This window comes from Hesperophylax consimilis, chromosome 12 (genome assembly GCF_061612785.1).
Source record: "Hesperophylax consimilis isolate HC1 chromosome 12, BYU_Hcon_1.0, whole genome shotgun sequence".
NCBI lineage: Eukaryota > Metazoa > Arthropoda > Insecta > Trichoptera > Limnephilidae > Hesperophylax > Hesperophylax consimilis.
In genome coordinates this window covers 186,617-211,857 of record NC_142847.1, presented here as the reverse complement: position 1 = coordinate 211,857, position 25,241 = coordinate 186,617, and the positions used below count along the sequence as shown (strand labels likewise).

The following is a 25,241-nucleotide window of genomic DNA, read 5'->3' as shown; positions in this document are numbered from 1 at the left end:
TAATAAATAGCACCGTAAGACAGAAATCGTGGGTTCGATTCCCAGTTGCGACCGTTACTTTCTTGTTCTATTTAATGTTTTGGTTAGATTTATTAGTGTTATCTCCTTCTTCAATGATTAAATTTAAAATAATTGCTTTGATGGGAATAACCTTAAAAAATTTAAACTGTCATGTTTTTAACAGTTTTTATTTTATTTTGTACACATTATGTAAGTAAAAGATTTAAGACCATGGCACTCAAATTAATATAAAATATAATCAAATGGGACAGTAAATGAATCAATAATCAATAAAGTCAAGTCTTGGTTCAAACAATTTTATTTAGTTACCATAAAAGTAATCCAAAAAATAAGAGTAAAAATTAGTGATATTAAAATAATCAATTTTGGTAAATACAGTACCAAGTCAGCATTGAAAAAATGAATAAACTATTATAGATAATCATCAATCATCCCCTTTCTGTTCCTTGGTGAACTGAAGGAACACCTGTTCCAGGGATGTCTGTCCTATGGAGTAATCTTCAATATCCAACTCACGCTTGGCCTTCTCCATTTGACCGAATATACTGGACCAGGTAACCTTCGTATCAGGAATGTAGTACGTCATCTTGCCCTGGTATGATTCTCTAAACAAAGCAATAGAATATAATCGACCAGGTAACCTTCGTATCAGGAATGTAGTACGTCATCTTGCCCTGGTATGATTCTCTAAACAAAGCAATAGAATATAATCGACCAGGTAACCTTCGTATCAGGAATGTAGTACGTCATCTTGCCCTGGTATGATTCTCTAAACAAAGCAATATAATATACTCAACCAGGTAACCTTCGTATCAGGAATGTAGTACATCATCTCACTGGGATCTCCCGTGCTGAAGACATATTTACTAAGAAATTTATTGTAATTCATTTTATAAAATAGTGGCGTTCAAGTGTGAAAGCTATAAATAAGTCAAGTGTGAAAGCCATCAATAGTTCAAGTGTGAAAGCTATCAATAGTTCAAGTGTGAAAGCTATCTACCCACTTTGTGGGCGCCTGGCGGCTCCAGTGGTTAAAAATTTATAAATTACTTTCATTTAGTGGTGAAAACTTGTTAAATGGCGCTCCCCAGTAATTTATGCAACAAGCAAATGTCAACAAACAAGACTCCCTTGAGAGTCACAGCAAATAAGACTCACTTGAGACTGGCCCCAGGGAAAGTCTTCAAGATGAAGAGATGCAGCGGTTCTTTGTTAAACATTGTGGATCTTCGCGGTCGGCCGCCTATCGGAGGCAGGTCCTTCCCGGCAGCGGTTTTGGCCATCCAGTTCTCCTTGAGGCTGCTGAGGTTCCAGCCGACCCTATCCAAGTTAGGCTTATCACTGGCCATTTCCAGTCTGTTCTCCAGACGGCGTATCTTCACAATCAGAGTGTAGCCTGGAAAAAACAGAAATCTTTAAAAAATCAAAGGATAAAATTAATGAACAAGGATCAAAGTTCAAAATGGATAGGCCAAAGGTTCAAATGTCAAATTTTAAAGGATCAAAGTAAACAAAAGACCAAAGACAGTGGGAAAAGTTTCAAAATTCACAGTTTAGGTTAGATTTAGGCAAAAACTTGTCGCAGTTCGCCGACTTCATTCTGCCAAATGGATTCCCTATCTTAGGTGTACTAATTCGTAGTAGATCATCAGGGCCAAGTTGTGCTTGTGGATAGCGCAACGGTCGCTAAGTTTGCTAATTCAATAGTTTCCCACAAGTTAACCTGATCGATGAGCTGAGGCTGTCGTGTACGTCATCTATCAAGGACAATCCTAAATATGAGAAGTTAGGCTTACCTTTAGAGAACTTGTTCTTGAGATGCTGTGTGGAACCGAGGCAGCGGAAGCGTCCGTTGACCATGATGGCCAGCCGCGTGCACAGTGCCTCGCACTCCTCCATACTGTGGGAGGTCAGCACCACGCTGCCGGTCTTGCGGCCCGCCAATGCTTTCCACACCTGACGTTTGGCCATAGGGTCCATGCCTGAAACGATTACAGAATACTTTCCTATTGGGAATGTAATCGGCTTGGTTAGGGTATTTCAAAGATGACCTATCAAATCGACAATCAGTGCCATTTTGAATTATTTTCTACATTTGAAAGGTTGCCCGAAAATGCCAAATTTCGATCTGTTTACTCCGCCACTACACTTAAACAATGAGCGTACTTATAACACAAGGTATGGTTATCATGTTCTGCTTTGTCACTGTTCTGTTTTGACCAGTTACCCACGAAAATAGAGACAGAAAAAAATCAGCACGAAATATTTAGGTAACGATATGACAACGATTTTTCGGTTAAATGAACATTTGAAAACTCTATATTGTGGTGGAAATGACGTTAAAAACTGAAATTCGTTAAGTTTAAAAACTCTATATTGTGGTGGAAATGACGTTAAAAACTGAAATTCGTTAAGTTTACCCAACAATTTCAAAAAAGAATAGATTGTACATTTATTTTTTTTCAGTATGTTAAATAAAAACTCAAAACAAAGATCACTAAAATAAGATATATCTAGGTTATTATTTTTTTGATAAATTAATGTTTTTAAGACAAGATTTTATTTATGCATAGCACAAAGGATAACAATTATTTTTATAAGCAATAATTGTTCGCCTGAAACACTCATCCACATTGAAAAATCTCCTGATAAAAGATACATGAGTTCGAGTCCCGTTGGCGTCATGTATCTTTTATCAGGAGATTTTTCAATGTGGATGAGTGTTTCAGGCGAACAATTATTGCTTATAAAAATAATATATCTAGGTACTTATTCCTCTATTGTTTCCTCTCTGGATTTTGTCACGAGTGCAAATATTGTTTTCAATATAATATAGACTTCGACCACCAAGGTATTGGCCAATATTTTGCTTTTTTTGATAAATTACTTCTTATAGGATAACTATAAGTAACTGACTCCCCAAAAAATCTTTAAAATTGCCTAATTTGAATTCTATCAACAGATGTTCAGTTTACAAATTTGAGAACATATATTTTTTAAAATCAACCCCTAACATAATACATCTATTTTTATAAACAGATGGTTAACTGAGGATTGAACCTTCTTCCCCAGGAACTGGAGTCAACCGCGCTAACTTTTGTTTTTGTTTCAGACACACGACACACATACATTATCTTCACATTGTTTTGTTTCAGACACACGACACACATACATTATCTTCACATTGTTTTGTTTATGATAGCCTGCGATACGGGAGCCCTCGTCTGAGACAGAGGTATGAAATCCTTGGTCCACGACACAAGGAATTGTAATTTTTAGTTTCAATGTTGTAAGATTTTCACGGTTAAAAGTATTTTAGTTATTTGTTTTTGGGGTGTTATGCCGTGTTGCGCTGACTCCTTCTTTAGCCAACGTTTCGGACAGCATTGCAGTGTCCATCATCAGGGTAGATGTGTGACTGATGATGGACACTGCAATGCTGTCCGAAACGTTGGCTAAAGAAGGAGTTAGCGCAACACGGCATTACACCCCAAAAAAAAATAACTAAAATACTTTTAACCGTGAAAATCTTAAAACATATTTAAGCCATAGGGGTGTTCAATAATCATTTCTGTTTTACAGTTGATTACATAAATATGACATTTGTAAGGAAAATAAATTACTTGTAGTTGGTTCATCCAGGTAAACGACTTCGGGATCTCCCAAGAGTGCAACCGACGTGCTGAGCTTCCTTTTATTTCCTCCGCTGTACTCCCTGACCTGCAGAATGTAGGTACTTCTTGAAACCAGACAATTAACCACCATTTTGTTCACAGATGAACTACAACATGATGAATGATATGTACTTTTCTATGTTTCCCATATGGATATTTAGTTTAATTCATATACATAGATTGCAGTTACATATTAGTGTGCAAAACCAATTTTGCACAAGCTGGTTTTTTTTTAATTTTCCACAAACCGCTGGCAAACTATTTTCAACAACATATTATATGATCTGATATTGATACCATTATTTATATCAGGGATATAAAAAATCTTGTATTTAAATTAGAGTACTATTTCTACTAAATAACATGTATGTTATTGGGTTCACAGTTTCTAGTTAGAATGGCTGTGTATTTATAACAGAACACATTCACTGTAAACTATAGCATGTGCAGCATGATTTGTTTAACAAATTTACAATTTGTTTGTATAGTCTCTATAATCCGAGCAATTAAAAACCGAGCATGTTCAGTTCAACAAATTTGCAGATTACTGGAATTTTTTACTACTCAAGCGATTTTTGTAAAATTATGAAAAGTCTGCAACTCCGCCCCCTGGATTATAGAGAACATTCTGTATATACATTATTATTAAATAAGGACCAGTTGTTTAACAGAATTATAACAATTCATAAAATTTCAAATATAATTTTAAAGTTCTGTGAAAGTATTATTCTATTGTTGTCCTGTATTATATTCATAGTTCGGTATGTATTTGACTGTTAGGACGGGTTATTACGGAAAATTTGAACAATTCATCAAATTTCAACATTCATTTTAGGGTTCTGTGAAAGTTCTATTCAAGTTCTGTTATTATATCATTATAGGCTAGTTGCCAGACAGAACTAAAATAAAAACAGAATCAATTTATGTTTTTGTTCTTTTTATTTTTGTTTCTTGCATATATTATTTTTTATGTAATATTATTTTTATTATCTATTTCTCATGTTTCAAAATTGTTTGTCATCAAAATTGTACCACCTACATGTAAAAGCCCTCTGGGCGTTAAATAAATAAATATAACTTAAAAAAATCTTTCACAGAACTTGAAAATGAACGCTGAAATTTGATGAATTATTCAAATTCTCCGAAACAACAAGTCCTTAACATTCAAAATTCTAGTATTCTGTCTCTTTAATTTTCATGTAAAACAAGTGAAAAGGAGGATAATAATTATTGTGGAAGAATTTTGGAATAATAAACATTATTTTGTATATGAGTGACGACGGCCCTCTGCAGGGGTCGACTATAGACTCTTTGTCAGAAAAACTACAAACAGAAAAGTGGAAAATGAAAGGCAAAGCTCCTGACCTTCTTGTCAAGATACTTGACGTATCCCAGTTTCTTGCTGAGGTCCCAAACAAATTTCTGTTGATTAACTTTAGGGATTCCTCTCAGTTTTGAAAACATCTGCAAAGTCTGCCGGCCCGTCATCTCATCCAGCAGGGCATCAAACTGTGGGCAATATCCTGGAAAGTTTATACCATTAGATTCAACAACTCCTGGATATTGTTAGAGAAAAATGAGGTAATAATGCAGACATACAAAGAAAGATAAGAATAAAATTTAAAATATTTATCTGCTCATCAATGCAGAATAAACATTATGTAAAGTTCATATTTAGTAGCTACATCTGAATAAAAGACAGACACTTTCAGCCTTTCCTTATACCATCCTCTTGTCTCACTGGTTGCGGCTAGTGCGGATTCTTTTGGAGGTAGGACTTGCCCTAACGTGAAATCCGGGTATCACTTCGAAGAGCTGGAGACAAACCACGTGACCATATTTAGTAGCTACATCTGAATAAAAGGCAGACACTTTCAGCCTTTCCTTATACCATCCTCTTGTCTCACTGGTTGCGGCTAGTGGGGATTCTTGTAGAGGTAGGACTTGCTCTAACGTGAAATCCGGGTATCACTTCGAAGAGCTGGAGACAAACCATGTGACCATATTTAGTAGCTACATCTGAATAAAAGGCAGACACTTTCAGCCTTTCCTTATACCATCCTCTTGTCTCACTGGTTGCGGCTAGTGCGGATTCTTTTGGAGGTAGGACTTGCCCTAACGTGAAATCCGGGTATCACTTCGAAGAGCTGGAGACAAACCATGTGACCATATTTAGTAGCTACATCTGAATAAAAGGAAAGGACACTTTCAGCCTTTCCTTATACCATCCTCTTGTCTCACTGGTTGCGGCTAGTGGGGATTCTTGTAGAGGTAGGACTTGCTCTAACGTGAAATCCGGGTATCACTTCGAAGAGCTGGAGACAAACCATGTGACCATATTTAGTAGTTACATCTGAATAAAAGGAAAGGACACTTTCAGCCTTTCCTTATACCATCCTCTTGTCTCACTGGTTGCGGCTAGTGGGGATTCTTGTAGAGGTAAAACTTGCCCTAACGTGAAATCCGGGTATCAGTTCGATGAGCTGGAGACAAACCACGTGACCACATTTTAAGCACCGTGAGGGGTTCGAAAATGCTTTGAATAATCTACGATATCAGTTGTACGTTGAACGCCGCAGAGCACACACTCAAATAACTAGCCCCTGTGCAGAAAAGTAAAGTTCGCCAAAGTAAGGCAACAGTTTGCAGCGCAGTCCATTGCTGGACTTTTCTACGCAGGATCTAAATGTTTGTTCTTGAACGAAAATATAACGCATTTGTATGTGTCTAAATAGTATAACAAAATATTAAATTTTGGAAACAAGCCTGAACTTTTGTTTACCGATTTGGGATATGTTTTTACGCAGCCAGTAATTTGTGCATTATTGTAAAAATAACTAGTAATTAATTTGAGGCAGATTTTATTTTTGCACACTACATTGTGAAATTACAATGCGAGATGCCTGTATACTGTCAGATTCCTTTATTGACAAATCACTGCCAGGGATACGCCCATCTCAATCCCTACGTTCCGAGCACAGGGTTTGTTCCCCTCCTCCTTATTGGCAGCTCCTTACTCTGTGGGTAACTAATGGACATATGTAATTATGTAGGTCCATTTGCCAGATAATAATGGCCAATGCCCAGTGTAGGGGGGGTTCGTATTCAAACAGGCTCAAGGCAATTTAGACCCTTATGCCTCTGTCAAAAGAAAAAGATATAAGGAAAAAAACTTACCAATGTATTTGTATGCATTTTTCATGTCATTTTTGACAGAAAATCCTTTAACCCAGGCCTCGCCAGACGTTATCTTGTGGTCTCCAGTCAGCATCTTGAAGGAGGTGGTTTTGCCAGCACCATTAATACCAAGAAGACCAAAACATTCCTTACTCTTTATGGCTACAAATAAAACAAAAGGTACAAATATATGATCTCATCACAAATAGTCTCTTATGTTATTCTGACTCTTGACATGTCCCGATACAAGTATCTCTCTGTCGTGTCTTGTCTTCCTCGGGTGTCTTCCTACACTTCAAGCCCGAGCAATCTAAGCGTCCCTTACTCATTATGCTTACGCTCAGCCTTGCATTCTTTGCGAATGTCTACAATCGAGATCGCATTCAGTCTACTTTCATCCTTCCTCCGTCAGTCTCATTATGTACTGGTAGGTACAAATTATATTCACAGTCTCCTTTATTAAAATTAGCATTTGAATGCAATTATTATTGTCCTAATATGAACAGTAAAAAGGGATCACCCACCCAGACATAGCTTCTTGACGGCTTGGAAGTTGGTGTAGCTCTTGGACATGTCCTTCAACACGAGGCTAAAGTCCTTGTAGTCGTCCTTGGACAGTTTGTTGACCAGCTTCCTTTCTGCAGCCACATCATCATCCTCGTCTTCTGCATCCTCGGGCGGGGCGGGGCTTTTCCCACACCTCATCTTGCGTATGCACTGTCAAACATACTCATGATTATCCATTATTATTTACCTCCAAAATTAGTATGTGTTATAAAAAAAAAAAAACATTTATAATAATTAAAACAATGTATACTATTAACTCCTCAGGCCTATTTTGTCAGAAGGTCGGAATGTTTCCGCTTTGCAATAAAATCCAATTTACGATTTATCTAACGCAGCATGGTTAATATTTCCCTTACTGTGCTAAAAAAATCCACGCGTTCCGGTGCTGTGTAGTCAATACACATCTCTAAATAAGTGATTTAATATCAGAAAAATATGAATATTCATAGCTAATCGGTTATGTTTCTTATATTTTATAACAAAAGTGATATTAATTGTAATTTAATTGCTGAAAACATGAAAAAACCATCGGCAAATGCTAAAAAAACGTGCGAGGGGTCCACATCTAAGGACGGTCCACGACCGACTAACGGCCGGCTGGCACAACAGGCGCTGGCCTGCACACACACAGCTATGCGGTCGTAGGTACCGATGGTCTAAATCAAAATACAACTGCGGACGTGTGGATTTCTCATGTTCCCGCATAGCGAACTAAAGCGGGACATCAATAGCGTGTCATTTCCTCGCACACTCGTATTGGTGTATTTGTTCCCGATTTTTAACAAAAATCTCTGACTTTTAATTTAATTTGAAAACTATGTAAAATATTATTTTTTAATTCAGTGCATAAATGTATAACTGAACCTAAAATCTGAACCCAGAATTTATTATATTTATAGAGTTATTAAAGTTATTAGAAGCAATGTGTAGTAAATACACACCACAGAAGTCCCCACTTTCGGAACATAAAGAAATGTCCCATGAGTATATTTGTCAGGGATATATACATTTAAATATAACCTCTTTCAACATGGGTGGCTTAAGTATAGTTATAAATAGCTCTGCCTCATAAACAAGATATAAGCAGAGTGCTTCATTCAAATCTTCTACTCTTTCAACTTATAAATTATAGTTACGGGGAGATGAAGACACGAGCAAAATCTTACTTCATTGGCGATTCCATATTCTTTGATAAGCAGAATGATGAAGCTGACAGTTCCTACTAAAATCATGAAGGTGGCGTGCTGCCCCACCCCCGGCTTCTCCCACTCAAAGTAAGGATAGTCGGACACTGAAATTTTAATAAAACTTCATTACTTATCTGTATGAAACAACAAAACAACAAGAGCATGCAACTTGCAGTAGAGAAGTGCTTTTTCTACTACATACTACATATTTGTAAGAAGTATAAAATCAAGGACTTAGGTCAAACAACGTTATCTACAAACGTACAACTTTATAGAAGACTCAACATTTTATCCTTGTGCTGCTTCATTCTAAGAGGTGTTTATAGTTTAAAGCTAACATAATATATTATGTCATCTACCTACGTTCAATACCGCTTATGAGCCAATAATTTAAAAACACGTTTTTAGCCCCTCCTCCGCGGTATGATATATTCACATTTATACATCTTTTGAGTTGTTTATATAAAATCCAATATAAGCTTAAAAAGCCAGTGTAACAAAAGAAAAAAAGCATAGCTTCATTTAAAGATACGTGAAAGAATAATAAATAGTTTATTATTGCAGCGTTTCCCAAAAGGTGTTCCGCGGAACCCTGGGGTTCCGTAGAAGCATCACAAGGGTTCCGCGTTCCGTCCGGATTTAACGTATGTATTTAACAAAAAAAATAATGCGCACGGGAGATTGCGCACGCAATGATTTGTATATTGAAAAGTAGTGAAATGTTTGCAATGCAACTCGACGAAAGTACAGATGTCGCTGGACTATCAATACTGCTTGTTTTCGTAAGATACCTCTTCGGGGGATCTATTGAAGAGGATTTGTTTATTTGTGCTCCTTTGGAGACCAACACGACTGGAGAAGAAATTTTCAAAGTCATTGATAATTGAATTGACACATTTTTTCTAATGAATGTACATAACATTCATTGGAACAAATGTGTCGATGTACGTAGCGATGGAGCTGCCGCTTTGACTGGCAAAATAAAAGGTATTGTAACAAGAATTAAGAATGTTGCACCTAAATGCAGAAGCAGTCACTGCGTTTTACATCGACATGCTCTTGTCGTAAAAAAAATTCCACACGAGGTAAAGAAAGTTCTCGATCAAGTCGTACAAATTGTGAATTACGTTAAATCACGTCCGCTCCAATTGAGACTTTTTTAAAAAGTGTGTGAAGTCAGCACCAATCACTTCTTCTTCACACGGAAGGCTTTCCAAAGGAAAAGTATTATCAAGATTGTTTGAATTGCGCAACGAACTAGTGGTATTTTTTTTCCAAAGAATCGCTTTCTTCATCTTTGAGTGGTCTTGTTCAACTATTGCACGACGAGCAATGGCTAATAAAACTGGCGTATTTGGCAGACATATTTGATAAACTGAATGTAATTTGCAAGTCATTGCAAGGAAGAAACACAAATACTTTTACAGTAAACGACAAAATCTCTTCTCTTATAAAGAAACTTGTCTTCTGGATAGAATGTGTTGAACAGAAACAGTACCAATGTTTTACTCTTTTAAACGAGTTTCTGGAAAAAAATGAGTTGCAAGTAACCTAAGATGTTGAAAAATGCATTTACGAACATTTGATGGCCCTCAACAAATCTCTGGAAGAGTATTTTCCTGAAAAAAACCTGCAGGACATTGACTGGGTACAGAATCCATTCCTAGTTCACAGGACACCGTCGACTCTTACAGCAACAGAGAACGAGGCTTTGATTGATATCATGTGTTCTTCTTCCTTACAACAAAAGTTTAATTCAGAAAAAACTAATCTGGATGAGTTTTGGATTGGACTTAAAAACGAATATCCAGAAGTCGTCGAGAAGGCTATCACAGTTTTGTTACCGTTTGTAACCACTTACCGATGTGAAACTGGTTTTTCGGCTTACGCTTACACAAAAAACAAATACAGAAACAGACTGGATGCAGCTCCAGATCTTCGTATTCAGCTGTCTGACATAAAGCCTGATTTCAATGCTATTTTAACAAAAAATGTAAAAAGATATCACTCTTCACATTAAATTAAGTTATACACAAAACTTTTGACCCTTTTTTCATGGTAAACATGAAAGTATTCAAACTACAAGTCTTTTTCTTATAAAAATAGGGTTCCGCCTAGAAAAGTATGATCGATAAGGGTTCCGGGGCGAAAAAAAATTGGGAAACGCTGTATTATTGAACAACAAAAGAAGAAAAGCGAGAATTGAAAATTCCAACCATGTAGTAATCTTGTTTGGAATGGTGTTTTAAATTAAATTCAATCCATCTATATAAATATAAATAAAAATTTAAATGTTCGTTTGTTCAAAATCTTAAATCTCTGAAAGTTCTTTCACCGATTGCTTTGAAATGTTGACACAACGTTTCATTCGTTTGTGCATGTGTTTTTATATATCTTTAAAAACAGCACCATCTGTTGGAAGTAAAAGTAACACGCGCTATTGTTTCTCTATCTATACAGACATACTGAGCTGTGGCAACGCAGGGCGGGCTACACTAAGTAATAAATAAAAATGCATTTTTGCAGACAACACAAGTTACTGGTGTAGAGTGACGAGTGAGAGTAAAGTAACATTGTTTGACTTTAAGCCCTCGAAACATCTTTGTATTTTAAAAGAGAAAGTACTCACGACAACATTTTTCGTAAACCGGATTCAATTCACAAACCACATTCTGATCGCAGTTGGGTAATTTGTACCTTTTACAAGATGCCAAGCAACTTTCTAATAATAATGAAGCTTCATAAAAGTTTCTGTAAAAAATGTTACTGTCCATTAGCACATACATAATGATAAAATAATGAATTTAAAACAGAAAAAAACATTATTATTACTTTATGGCTCCACAGAGTGCGTAAGAGGGGATTACTAAGACAGACCAATGAAAAGCTGTTCCATACTCAGTCAATTTGAGACCTGGATTACTCAAGATCTCCACGATCACAAAAGTTGCCACTCCTAAATTCAAAGGAGACATTAATTAGTTCAAAATCTAACAGTGCCCAACTCAAATCAATTAAAAGTTCTATAAGTGAAGGATTATTTTAATGCAATTTGACTATGTATTTGGGTCAGAATTAGTAATTTTGAAATGCACGTACCACCCAGTACATTAAAAAGACACATAACGGAAAATCCGGTGGAACCGTTGGAGAAGAAACTGGCTGCCACGTAATGCATCGGCAACACAGCATAGCCGTATACTATCAGGATGATAACAACCCTTCCTGGAAATACATATGTCCTTATTATAACATCCCCAGTTAAGTGCAGAATTCAAGTGGTGGTATGTCTAGGGAAAAAACTGTTTTAGATGAAATTTCAAAATGTTGTAGTCAAATTGTATGTAGTGTACAGTTTCCGTGCAGTGAGTACCCCTTCAAGCAACCTCACATAAATTGCAGTTTCTGCGTACATTCACACACGGATCGGTTCTGAACAGACGGACCGAGCCGATCTGTTCGTTGCAGAAATACACGGGCGAATCCGTGTGTGAATTCTGCGCATTTATCTTGCTAATACTATTTATACAATACATCAGAGATACTAGTTGAACAATCTAGAATAGTCAGAATTTATAATTATGTAAAATATTTTTTATGGATAGAAATACATTACCTATGTAATCTACGTATAAACTTTTTTTTTGCAAAATTAACTAAAATTGAATCAAAATATGATGACTGTCCTATGTTTTGTTACAGAGAAAATCACGAGGCGTAAACATTATAAAAAATAATTTATTCCAGCTCTCAAATGTTCATTTTATCAATTCATGTATAATTTTCCAATACTATTCAAATTTATACTTTTATAATAAGTAATTAATAATTCTAGTAATCAGAGAGTTTACCAGAGTATTATCCAAAATCTAACCTAAATTGCAGATCCTATGATTTTGCAAAATTCAATTTAATGTTCAAAATAAGGCAAGAGTAATAAATTACCAATCTCTCCAGGTGTCGCAAATCCTGTTAGATCTGATAAGAAAAGGGTGATGGTCATAGCAAGGACCACAAGCAAGTAGCACAGTAAGTCCCACACAAAGGCGGCTCCCCACATGATGAACGGGGAAGCCCCGGAAGCCAGCTGCAGCAGCTTGGAACGACACATGTTCTCCTAGTAACAAGCATCAACGCATGGTTAACATATATTGCATACAGCCAAGTACCACAGACACAAAACACAAGGAACACAGGACCGGAGCAGTACGCTCCGAGTGCTGACTCGCCAAGGAGCCAAGCAAGGTGCTGATAATACCTAACACCTAAACATAAATACCTTAATGGGCCTTTAAGATATCAACAAATACTATTCAACAGGAATTAACTACATATGTAGGCCAGGCTACGCACTTGTTTTAAAAGAGTGAATGCAGTGAAAACACCAACTCACTTTACTCAACTCGACACAATTAATAAGTTGAATAATGAATATAAAATAACAAACCTTGATACAAAACATAACGTAGAATGCAGCCACAAATGACATGGCAAAACCAATGTGGAAGGCGACTTGAAAACCTGCGTTGTCGATTTCTCCAGAACCGGACGTTAGCTCCAACTGCAAGTCGGACAAGAATATGAATACGCGCTCAGTGGCAACAGAATCACACTACTGTCTAGTTGTACATACTGTCATTGTAATCCCACCTTATTTTCCAATCTGTAGGGAAGTGGCTTGTTAATGAACTTGTAAGACTTTTTAGGAGATTCGCTCTTCAGAATAGCGTTGTGAACCAACATCAGTGACACGGGAAGGTCATGAAGGCCAAAGTTGGAGAACCAAGCAGTTACACTCGCATTGTCTTTGAAAGTCGCCCCGGCCAGGTTCCGCGTTCTCATCAATGGCAAGTTGGTTTTGGCCTTGAAGTAGAACAGATTCTTTGTACTGGTGCATAAAACATGACTAATAATATTATTGTATAACCGGCGTTATTGGATAACCAACATCTCTGCCATAAGCAATAAGACAAAAAATCAGTAATTCCATATGTTTTTAAACAATCCTGGGTTCAAGTACTAGATGAGACCGTATATTTTTCTGATTAAAATTTTCGTTTAGGAATCGCTAATATTGTCTTCAATAATTAAATGTAAACTAATAATACCTCTTCTAAATAATAATCTTCAATTGTCTGTGATCCAGTATCTATGACTTTCATTGTAGAAATTTTAGCTTCCGAGAAGTAGTCCTTGTATTTATCTATTCTGGTCTCCGTGTCTTTGTCCTTGCTGTCGGAGTGAAGCAGCGTGACGGTGTCCGTGTATGCCTTGCTCATGGACATTTCCAGGGAGGGAAGGTCATCGTTGGTGATCCAGAGTTTGGACATGACCACGGCGATCAGGAGGATCATCACGGGCACGACTATCTGCATGACACTGAAGAGCAGGGTGCTAAAGGTGACCAGCATCTTCTTGTACAGCATGGCCCACCACTGGCCCCAGTACAAGCGGCACCCCCTGTGACATTTGTACGTTTCTTGGCCGGCCTCCGCTGAAATAATCACACTTCAACTAACTTGTGCATCAATGTAAGGTAAAAATAAGAATGAAGATGAAGCCATAATTGAGTCTATCTCCTTTGCAGATAATAAAGAACAAAATACTATAAAAAACTGTCCAATATGGTTTAAGCTAAGTTATGCCAATCGGTACATCTAAATTAAGGAATCTATTTGCCAGGCTTAAAACTCGGTTAACCGAAATCGTATTTGACTACTAGAGAGACTCTCGGCAAGCGAATATTGTAAGACCGGTCAGTGGTTGAGTGGGCATAGCGCTTGGGTCTCACCTGAGCGTCGCGTGTTCGATTCCTCGGCTGGCTAAGTCCTCCATCACAACACAAGCAACATTTTCGGCTTTCTGTGGTGGTAGTAGGAGATTTTCAAACATTGTTGGGTTATTCGTAACCCGGGAATGTTTGTCTTTCTTTTAAAAAAAAAAAAAAAAAAAATATTCCATTTTAATTCTACCGAATTGCGTTTACTGTCTAGGAATTGAATATCGAGGTGCCTAATGAGTTGGTTGATGAATTGATGATGATTTTAATTGAATGTTTAGTACCATTATTGGGAGACTCCTTTTCTGACTTGGATTCATCTGTGCCAGATTCCTTGAACGTCATTTTGCCTTTAGCATCTGTGATCTCCACAGCATCAGCCCCGACTCTACAATTAGAACATGCCAAAATGTCCATTCAAAAACTAAAAGCTTTGCTAAATTAATTCTGTTTAAAAAATAAATAAATCGAAAATTTAAAAGATGTAGATTGCAACGCTTTCTTCATTCGTGAAATTAATTTAACTAATTTCAATACAATTTTAGTATTAATGCAGAAAGGGTTGACGTATTGTTGACACAACGAATATGACGCATATAGCAATGTTGGTTATGTATTGACTGAAGTGAATTTTTAAAATCACATACTTCATAAAGACATCCTCCAAAGTAGCTGCTGATAAACCGAAGCTCGTCAATCCAAGAGCTTTTTGCTTAGCTTCTAAGTCTGCCAGCATTGGTTGAAATTTATCCACTGCATTTTGGGGAAGAACATAACAAAGTTCCGAACCTAAAAATATGTAAGCGAACGTTTAATACTTGGGAATGAATTTTCATACTCCATTGGTGCTCATGAAATGATGAAATGACTGATGAAATGACTGATGTCTCCCCTTTTAACCCCAGATAACTAGTCACTCGTCAAGGCGACGACGCTCTACTCGGTGAAATTCGAAATCACCCACTTCCCCCCGCTCCCCGACCTTGACTCTTTCATTACCTTCCTAATTCAAATAAATTCCACAGTAGACAGAATGAGAAAACTAATCTATATATTTTTTAGACTAAGAAATATTGTATCATTAAAAATACTAAAAGATATTTATTATGCACTGGCCCACTCTGTCCTACAATATGGAATCGTGGCTTGGGGGGGTGCATATAAATCATCCCTACTCCCACTGGAAACTATTCAAAAAATACTAATAAAAATCATCTTAAAAAAGCCATATTACTACCCAACTATAAATGTTTTTCAAGGTTTCCCGGTTCCCCCACTTACAAAAATTTATGACAAAATTCGACGCCGTTCAATATCAACAAGTTCGTCGAGCTCGCAATCTAGCGGTTCGGCGTCGCAAAATAGTAGGCGACGCAGGCGCACAAAGAGACGTAAGCGGAATGACAGACATCTGCTCAAAAGATTAGCATGTCAAGTCAAGACCCTGCAAGATTTTGTCATGGACAGGTCAACGCAGGAAGCCACTGTCAGCACGCCAAGTATAGTGGCACCCTCGCATGCATCTGGGAGCGTTTGCTCGTTGTCGCCTGAAAGGCAGTATCAGATGCCGGGTCCCTCTACTGTTCTGAAGGAGTCTGCAGCGCCAAAACCTTCTGCAACACATCTGGGTTTGGTGGAGAATCTCCAACGCTTCAACTCGAGCGAGTGGGCCAATGTCCGCTACGCATCCGCTTTAAAAGAATATGTAGCTGATCCAGGCTTCAAGGAGCTGGAGGTGAACTGCGAGGTGCTGGCATTTGACTCCGCCTCACCAATATTTCCGGCTATGGAAAAGATGCTGGCTGCGGTAACGCATGCCTCATTGAAGCAGAGAGAGTGCCTTCAACAGGCTCTCCAAAAACTCATTAAATGGGGAAGCAGTTCAGAAAGTTCTCTGTCAGGCGAGGCTTTAGAGGAACAACTGGACAGCCTGTTAGGAGAGGACTCCGAGTTTATAAAATGCTCTGACGATATCTTGCAGATAACCTGCGGAAAGCGAGCTGAAATCATTCAGCACAGAAGGGATAAGATTTTGAGCAGCTGTAAGACTGGAGTGGAACGGAAGCTATTCAGCAGAATTCCTCCTTCTTCCACTCATCTTTTTGGGGAAGAAGCACTGTCCGCACAGTTGCAGAAACTGGGTGGTATAACAAAGTGCTTTAGTCCAGTGCGCCTACCTCAGGGTAGCCACTCGGCGCACAACCGCCCTTCAACATCTAAGGAGGTTGTTGCCTTTCCCCCCAAGCAGACATCAAAGGAAAAGATGGCATTTCCCTCGTTTCCCCGGCGGGCAGACCACGGGCGAGACCCCCAGTATTCCTCCCGAGCGAGGGGTAGGGGTAGGGAACAGAAGCGTGGCGCGAGGGGGCAGACCTCTCGTGGCCGCTTCAACAGATGACTATCAACCATTTCGGGCCGGTCAACTACAGGATTATTGGATAGAATGGCGGACCCTAGATGCCCCAGAGACCATCTTACGTATGATAAGGGGATACCGCATACCATTCATCCGAAAGCCCTTGTTGATAAGTCCAAGCCAAGCTCTCGCAAGGAGATTCAAAACAAAAGTAACCCCGGAAATGACACTCGAAATAAGAAAGATGATGAGAGACGGTACATTGGAAAGAGCTGGCGACAATGCCTCCTTCCTATCAACACTTTTTCTGGTTCAAAAGAGCGACGGCTCAAGAAGACCAATCTTCAATTTAAAAGCTCTCAATTTAGATGTAGCTTGGAAAAAGTTTTCTCTGATATCTCACCACAAGGTCCCACACTTTCTTCAAGCCAACGATTGGATGACAAAAATAGACCTCTCACAGGCCTACTTCCACATACCGGTCGCAAAAGCTCACCGTTGCTTTCTGAGATTGTATTACGGAGGCCTTCACTTACAGATGACATGCCTGCCTCAAGGCCTGAGCAGTGCACCACAGGCCTTTGCAGCCATCACAAATTGGATTGCAGAAATCCTGCGGAGACGGGGTATCAGGATCATTGTGTACCTAGACGACTTTCTCCTGGCTCATCAGACCAGAGAGGTCCTCCTCAGTCAAACACGAGAAGCTCTTCAATTATTGGAGCGGTTAGGTTGGTTGGTAAATTTCCAAAAGTGTGTCTGTCAGCCAGCACAGTCAGTGGAATATCTAGGAATTGTTTGGAACCCCCATCTGAATCAGAAGACCTTAACCGAATACAGACGACAAGGTCTTTGGAACTCACTTCAGAGCCTCGTGACAAAGGGAAGATGGACTCTGAAAGAAGCTCAGAGTATTTTAGGAAAGTTGAATTTTGCTACCTTTGTGGTCCCCAGAGGTCGACTCCATACTCGACTGATACAATTACAGTTGCAGTTAATGCTGAAGCTGACCCCTCAGCAGAAATCTCCGATAAAGAAGGAAGTCTTGTCGGAAATGAAATGGTGGATGAACAACTTAGATCATGTTTCAACTCTTCATGTTCCCAGCCCAACACATTTTCTGACCACAGATGCGGCGGATCACGGCTGGGGAGCCCTGATCGACGATGTACCTCTGTCGGGTTGTTGGACAGACAGTCAGAGGGGGGGACATTGCAACATGAAGGAGATGACAGCAATCTTAAATGCCTTAACATCTCTGACTCAGAATTTGAGAAGTTCTTCGTTACTCATTCAATCAGACAACAGGACAGTTGTAGCCTATTTGAGGAACGAGGGAGGCACCAAGTCAATGGGTCTCCTTCATCTGACATTTCAGATTCTCGCGCTTTTGGACAAGCACAGAATCTCTTTACAAGTGCAGTATTTGCCGGGACGCTACAATGGCCTCGCGGATCATCTATCCCGAGGGATGACGTTACCAGAATGGCACCTCCTACCCCCAGCGGTAGGAGCTGTCTTTCACAAGTGGGGCAGTCCAGTAGTGGATCTATTCGCTTCTTCGAGGGCTCACGTCGTGGATCAGTATGTCTCGATAGATCCCCACGACAAGAGAGCGATGTTTCACAATGCGTTCAGCAGGAGTTGGCATTTCCCCTTGGCATGGATCTTTCCTCCCCCCTGCTTAATGCCACGAGTGCTGGCACACCTGAACAAGTCGTCAGGGGTGTATCTGGTTGTAGCCCCAGATTGGCCAAAAGTGTTTTGGTTACCAGACCTAAAGAAAAGAGCCCTAGACCAACCTCACATAATACCCATGTTGGTCGACAACTTGATAGACTTATCGACAGGACTTCATCCTCAACAGGTCCAGAAGCTCCAACTACAGGTGTGGAAGATTGGGGGTGGAGTGAAGCATTGAACGATTGGTCACAGCAAGAGAAAGCTCTGTTGAATGCGGGTTGGCGCAAATCTACGCTTTCAACTTATCACATGGCATGGAAGAGCTGGAAGGAATGGTGCTCCATTAACAATACCTGTCCTAATAACCCTTCGGGATCTCAGCTGGCACGGTTTTTAGCATACCTAAGAGTGAAAAAAGGCTTGGCTCCCAGTACCATAGCGCTTCACAAGTCTGCAGTGTCGGTTTTGTGTGACCCCAATGGCGATTTGAGGACTAGTAATCATCCCTTGGTCAAGCGAGTGATGAGAGGTATAAGGAATTCTGTAAATGAGAAGCCTAGAGCATTTACTTGGGATCCAGGACTCTTGGTGTCTTGGCTTTGTAAAAATCCTCCAAAGGACCTGACTCTTTTCGAAGCATCTCGTAGATGTGCTGTTATTTTACTACTGGCGTCAGGAAGACGAGTACATGATCTGACCTTGCTACATACATCTCCTGATAATCTTGTTGACAATGATGATCACATTATATTATGGCCAATTTTTGGTTCTAAGACGGACACCTCTACACATAGACAGTCTGGTTGGAAGCTTTGCAAAGCAGAGGATCGTAATATAGATCCTATATTTTGGTTGAGAAAACTTATGTTCTTGAGTGAGAACAGGAGACATGAAGCTGGTGTTGAATGTCTGTTTATTTCCACACTGGGGCCTGCAAGACCAGCCTCAAGAACTGTTATTGGTGGATGGATTAAAACTATTTTGAAGGACGCTGGGATTGATGCCTCCCCTGGGAGTTTGAGATCAGCAGTAGCCTCAAGGAGTTGGCTGGAAGACTGCCCTATAGACACCATTTTGGAAAGAGGAAACTGGCGTTCAGAAAACACTTTCAAGAAATATTATAAAAAGCAAATCAGAGTTCTCAATGTTGAGGTGCTGAATCCCCCCATTCACTCTCAGTCTTTGACTAAGTTATTTCAAGCAATACAGTAATAGTCACAATTTTGGCTTTAGAATTGTCACCAAGCGATAACAAACACTTCTCACATTATATATTCTGGATAAGCAACGACACACATAATGATGGAGTTTTACCTACCATTAAAACTCTTATTATGTTGTCTTGCTTATCCAGAATTTACTTAAGCTCTGCTTGGTGAGTCCAAATTGAATCAAGATGGCGTCTCAGGACGCCAACTGCTAAGGTGACAATAGACAACTGAAGGTTGTTACAAAAAGAAAGGCGGGAAATTCAAGATTACGGCAGCAGATGCGACGGCGCTGGCGAGAAATAAGCGCGATATCTCACATTATATATTCTGGATAAGCAACGACACACATAATATCTGTTGGAGGACTAACCGTGCCACTAGCACGAACCACAACAGCACAACATCACTATATATTCAAGGGTGTAAAATTATTTAATAAATTACCCCTTGATATACGATCGGAAGAAAACTACGAAAAATATAAAAAAAAAATTAAACTAAAATACTCTTGTACCACCTCATAACTTTACTTATTGTTTAGAAATATGTTTTTGCCTTTTAAATTCTTTGAATCATTTATTAACTAACCTATATTTTTATTACTTATTGTTATTTTTTGTGTTATTTTTTGTTTTATTACTAATATTTTTTGTTTAATTTAAACAAATGTAAAAATATTTTTGTTGTCCTCTCCTAAACACAAGCAGCTGCTTTATTAGGAGAGTGATTGATTTATTGGTGTTTATATTGTTATAGTATTGTAACCTTGTTTATATGTTTCAATAAATAAAAAAAAAATAAAAAATTTGAGTAAACAGTGCAGCACGTGACGCGATTGCGGCCACACGGATACTAGGACGTGCCCTATGACCATCTCGTCGTCCGCTGGACGAAAGTTTAGTTATAACAACAATTTTTATTTTTAAGGTACGTACATTCATATATTCATCTACGTCAAACGTGCGTAAAATTAGCTACCTGTGTCCATCCAAGGCCCGGAGGACGACCAAACACCGTTGCACCAGATGTAGAAAGGCTATTTGTGGTCCACATAATGTTGACATGTGTGGTCACTGTGTAGACTGATATTTTGATATTAATTTTTGTACTTAATTTGTTCATTACAAACCTTACTTTTGTGCCATGTAACAAGTTCCTATCTTAATTAAATATTTTTGATTTATTTCTAGTGTTTTATTGTGTAGTCCACTCGACGAAAGTGTAGTTACAATGAAACAATGAAAACAGTTTAGTTATCTGGGGTTAAACAAAGGGAAGACATCGGAGGTAATGTTAGGTTAGGATTGGTGTGCTGATAGTGAAACCAATATAATTTATGAGTTTACATTACACAACATTTTACAGAACCAGGAAAGTGGCTATTTTGAAAGAAATGCCACCATCAATTGTCAAGAGTTAGAATAACAGAAGAGTAGGTATAAATGTGATTCAAGATGTTTGTGTTTGGTGATAATCTGGTTGAAAAGTTAATAAAAGGAAGTTCTTGAAAATCTTGAAAGTTCAAAATATTATTTTAAGTACTCAGTAGGTATCGCGGTGGAACTCACTACATATATTGTGATTGTGGTGTGTGCTCTTTCGCAGAGATGAGTGATTGGTCATCCCGTTTTCTTTCTTTCCATACCTTGTTACATCTTACATATACTATGCCCCAATTCCAGCAAACACCAATTCATTTTTTTTCATCTTAATTATTTACAGTTGACATTTCAAGTGCATCTGAAGCCGTAAGTAAGGAGTGTGTGTGTAAAATGTGTAGATACATACCAACTTCGGAGTGGAGTTGAGCCTTGGGAATGAACCCCTGGATGAGTGTGGTAACGGGTTGGGATGGCAGGCCCTTGGAAGCTGCCGTGAGCCGGTAGCCTGAGCCGAACTTGTTCTTCAAGAAGAAGGGCGAGCCCACGGCGGCCAGGCGGCCCGCCGACATGATGGCCACCCGGTCTCCCAACACCTCTGCCTCGTCCATGAAGTGGGTGGACAGGATTATCGTGCGACCTGAAGTGGATAAACTGACACTCTCTGGAGATAAACTGTGGGATATGGGTATGGGTGGCTGTATAACAAGGATAAAGCCATTTGAAGTGATATTTCGATTGTCTTTTAGTGAGAGAATCTACCCCTTTAGAAAGTGCCACAAATATATTTTTAAATGGAATAACAAAATTTAATTTATTTAATAACAATCGGCGGGATTGGAAAGCACAACCTCCGGATGCATAGTGGAAGACCTTACCCCTAGACCCTAGACTATGGAGGCCATCAGAGCTTGTATGATTATTCCTCCAAGGTTGAGGTGTTTCAATTTCATTCCCATTTGTGACGATCAGTGCCATTTTAACGATCCCTGATAACAGGGAAAGTATAAACACTAACTCTCGGCCAATTTTAGGTTTTAATTAAAACTAAACCGGGCCGAAAATCGGAAGTCAGGGACCGTGCAAATGCCAAAAATTTAAAATGGTGCTAAACATTGATTTAATTTATCATAATTTGTGATGGAATTAGAAACACATCAACCGTATCTTTCAAAATGGGCTATCAAAACAGGGGCTAAGGTTCACAGGTTGTTAGTGACATAAAGCTTTGTCTCCTACGTACGGCCGTTTAAGAGATACAGTTGGGCGTTTGAGCATTCCAATCTTTATTTGTATTTATCTCAAAACTATGTTTTTGTAGATAGGCCCCTGTGATCCGAAACCCCGAAAACATCTCAAAAATACTGTATTTAACCTTTCTTTTCTGCATGCAACAAGTCCCAGAGATGCCTCCTTGCCGCTGGATCCATCCCGGAAGACGGTTCATCCAACAAGATAACTCTGGAGCCCCCACACAGGGCAGTCCCCACACTGAGTCGCCTCTGCATGCCCCCGGAGAGAGCACTCGACCTGACATTACGCTGAAACCAAAGGTCAATCTTCTGTTTGCCCCACATATGACTCCATATTGCATAATGGCTGATTGAATTAGAACTGGGTGGATCAACCATTTGCCAGACCTAACGGCGAAGTGATCGGGTTTCGAGTACCCACTCTTTGATGGAGTACTTTTACACACCACCTGCCGTAAGTTGAGATCCGAGTACCCGTCATCCGATCTATGATTGGGTACTTGCGTTTGACGTAGGTAGGTAAATGATAGCCTATTTTTAATTTTAAGTATCTACCATCTCTATTTTTGTCTATCTTTGTCTATTCGAGATGTCCGGTCTACCTCTATGGTCACTCGCCACACCTTTGCTGACAATCAAATATATTTTTTAAAAGAAACCCAATCGCTCTTTGGTGGTTCGTGAGCGGGTTACAATGTTCGGGAAGTTCATGATCGACCCAGGATTAGAATGAATATAAACTACTTTATCGTAATAATGATATGTTTATGGTTCATAATCATTATTTAAATGTGAATAAGAAAACAACCAGAAAAGAAAAAAAGATTAATTAATGAAGAAGATAATATCAACAACTCTCAATTAAATATGAAATATACAAAGAAAATAAAAAGGTAATGGTTGCTACTGGGACTACAACCAACATCCTCTAGTCTTCTCAAGATGAGTGCCTTTACCAATTGAGCTTTTGAGACCTATTCTTCATTGATTAAATACTAATAGTTCTGTGAACAGCGAACGTTCACATTACAAAAAACATATATGTATAAATTGACTTTAAATGTGTAGTAATATATGTACTACTCAAAATTTGGTCCGCGTAAAAACATGTTAGTAAGAATGTCTATGTGCTTATTACTGTATATTGTGCTTAGTACTACTCTATATTATTGTCTATGCCATGCTTACTACGATGGTTTCCCACCTTATCCTTTCTATGAGAATCTAGTCCATTCACAGATTGAAAGTTGAAGTCGATTCAACTTTGGGTTTCTATTCCATAGATAATGAAATAGATCAGGTGGGGTCCCAGCTTTACAGTGGACAACGAGTCCAGCAAATAATGTAGTAATTCTACCGTAGAAATAATGTATCGGATGTTTAGAGCAAAAACCTTAGCATCCAGTGCCAGCAGAGTGACATATTTGTCAACTTCCTCAGATAATTTTTTTCCAGAGAGCCCTTTTAGCTTGGCGTAGAAATAAATGTGCTCGGCCACCGTTAGCTCGGCAAACAGCACGTCGTGTTGGGGACATATCCCAATGGAGGCTCGTACGCCCGCTATGTCCGTCACTATATCGTGTCCCACAACAATGGCGGTGCCAGATGTTGGCGGGAACATGCCTGAAATACATTTATTTATTAGGCTCCTCTCACCAGGGCAGTCCTATTCAACAATGTAATAACGAGACGTACCTACATAAAACTTACATTCTACGGTTGGTATCAGTATCTTTATCATTCGGGTTAACAAACCAAGTTCTTTGACTAACCTTCCCTTAGTGGACATGGTCTCAAATCACTAAACACAGTCTGTCTGTGCAGATAGAGAAACGCGTGTTGCTTTTACGTCCAACAGATAGCACTGTTTTTCAAAAAAAGCATGTTTTTACCCGTCAAAGGTGACATCTATATAATATAGGTATATAAAAACACACGCAAATTCTAATGCAATGTTGTGTCAAAATTTCAAAATAACCGGTGTAGTACAGTAAAAATTTAAATTGATGTTAGGGTCATGATTATTGTTTACGGTTTTATATAATAGTATCTTCTAACCGTTTACGTACACTCAATGAATCAAATTTTGAAAAACAGAGTTGCAACAAGATAATAAATTATAAGTTACAAAAGTAACATTCCAGTGTACACCAACTTTTGACAAACATCTCGCACTTCAGTGATGGAACAGAATGGGAGAGATTGTAATGTGTGGCAAGTAGTAATGCATGGGAACCATAAGACACCTGTGAGCATGGACATGGCGGTAGTTTTGCCTGCTCCGTTGTGTCCCAACACAACAGTTATCTGATCCTGGAATATCTTGAAAGTTAATTTATTCACCACCACTTTCTTGCCGTATATTTTGGTCAATCTCTGAAATGAGAAAGAATTAAGTTTAAAACCAAAAATTTGATAACATAATAATGTACCAATACAATGTAGAAGTAAAAAAAAATATTTTTTTTTTCAAAAGACATTTTTTCCAACACAAAAATATTTTTCCATTCAAACAATTTAACGTGTTTTACATGAAAACCAAAATAATAATAATGTACCAGTACAATGTAAAGTAAAAAAATAATAAACTTACTCACTAACCAGCAGAGAGGACGGACCGCCAAACAACTCAGTCTTGGCACACATTTCTTGCCTCATTCACATTCATACATACTCTTCTATTATTCTGACTCTTGACATGGACCAACTCAAATATTTGATTCATTTGATTGCGCCTTGTCTTCCTCGGGCGTCCCCGACTTCTGCTACCATTCGCATTTGCGTCTTATATTCTCCTTACACTCCTTTCTTTGCGTATTTGCTCTACATGCCCAAACCATCTAAGCGTCCCTTTCTTAATCTTACTCATTACGCTTACATCAGCGGATCTCCACATTCCGGAAGGAATTCTCTAAATGATAGTGAAAACCCTATTAAAATACGTTTTGTAGTTA

The 25,241-nt window shown here is 38.7% G+C and overlaps 1 protein-coding gene across 1 annotated transcript in view; it reads right to left on the bottom strand.

Moving 5' to 3' along the window:
* Positions 1–303: 303 nt before the first annotated feature.
* The window catches only part of LOC149418943 (phospholipid-transporting ATPase ABCA3-like), an 80,339-nt gene continuing 55,401 nt past the window's right edge, over positions 304–25,241 (bottom strand). The window contains exons 13-33 of the mRNA XM_089637912.1: positions 24,534–24,663; positions 23,681–23,910; positions 22,410–22,575; positions 21,444–21,674; positions 15,053–15,194; positions 14,690–14,793; positions 13,735–14,120; positions 13,277–13,489; positions 13,074–13,187; positions 12,572–12,743; positions 11,726–11,851; positions 11,459–11,582; positions 11,256–11,377; positions 8,606–8,730; positions 7,397–7,589; positions 6,873–7,034; positions 5,061–5,218; positions 3,645–3,741; positions 1,818–2,003; positions 1,180–1,417; positions 304–626 (exon numbers count right to left, since the gene is read on the bottom strand). Coding sequence (XP_089494038.1) covers positions 446–626; positions 1,180–1,417; positions 1,818–2,003; positions 3,645–3,741; positions 5,061–5,218; positions 6,873–7,034; positions 7,397–7,589; positions 8,606–8,730; positions 11,256–11,377; positions 11,459–11,582; positions 11,726–11,851; positions 12,572–12,743; positions 13,074–13,187; positions 13,277–13,489; positions 13,735–14,120; positions 14,690–14,793; positions 15,053–15,194; positions 21,444–21,674; positions 22,410–22,575; positions 23,681–23,910; positions 24,534–24,663 — 3,600 coding nt within the window. The 3' untranslated portion in view covers positions 304–445. The remainder of the gene's footprint in view (positions 627–1,179; positions 1,418–1,817; positions 2,004–3,644; positions 3,742–5,060; positions 5,219–6,872; positions 7,035–7,396; positions 7,590–8,605; positions 8,731–11,255; positions 11,378–11,458; positions 11,583–11,725; positions 11,852–12,571; positions 12,744–13,073; positions 13,188–13,276; positions 13,490–13,734; positions 14,121–14,689; positions 14,794–15,052; positions 15,195–21,443; positions 21,675–22,409; positions 22,576–23,680; positions 23,911–24,533; positions 24,664–25,241) is intronic.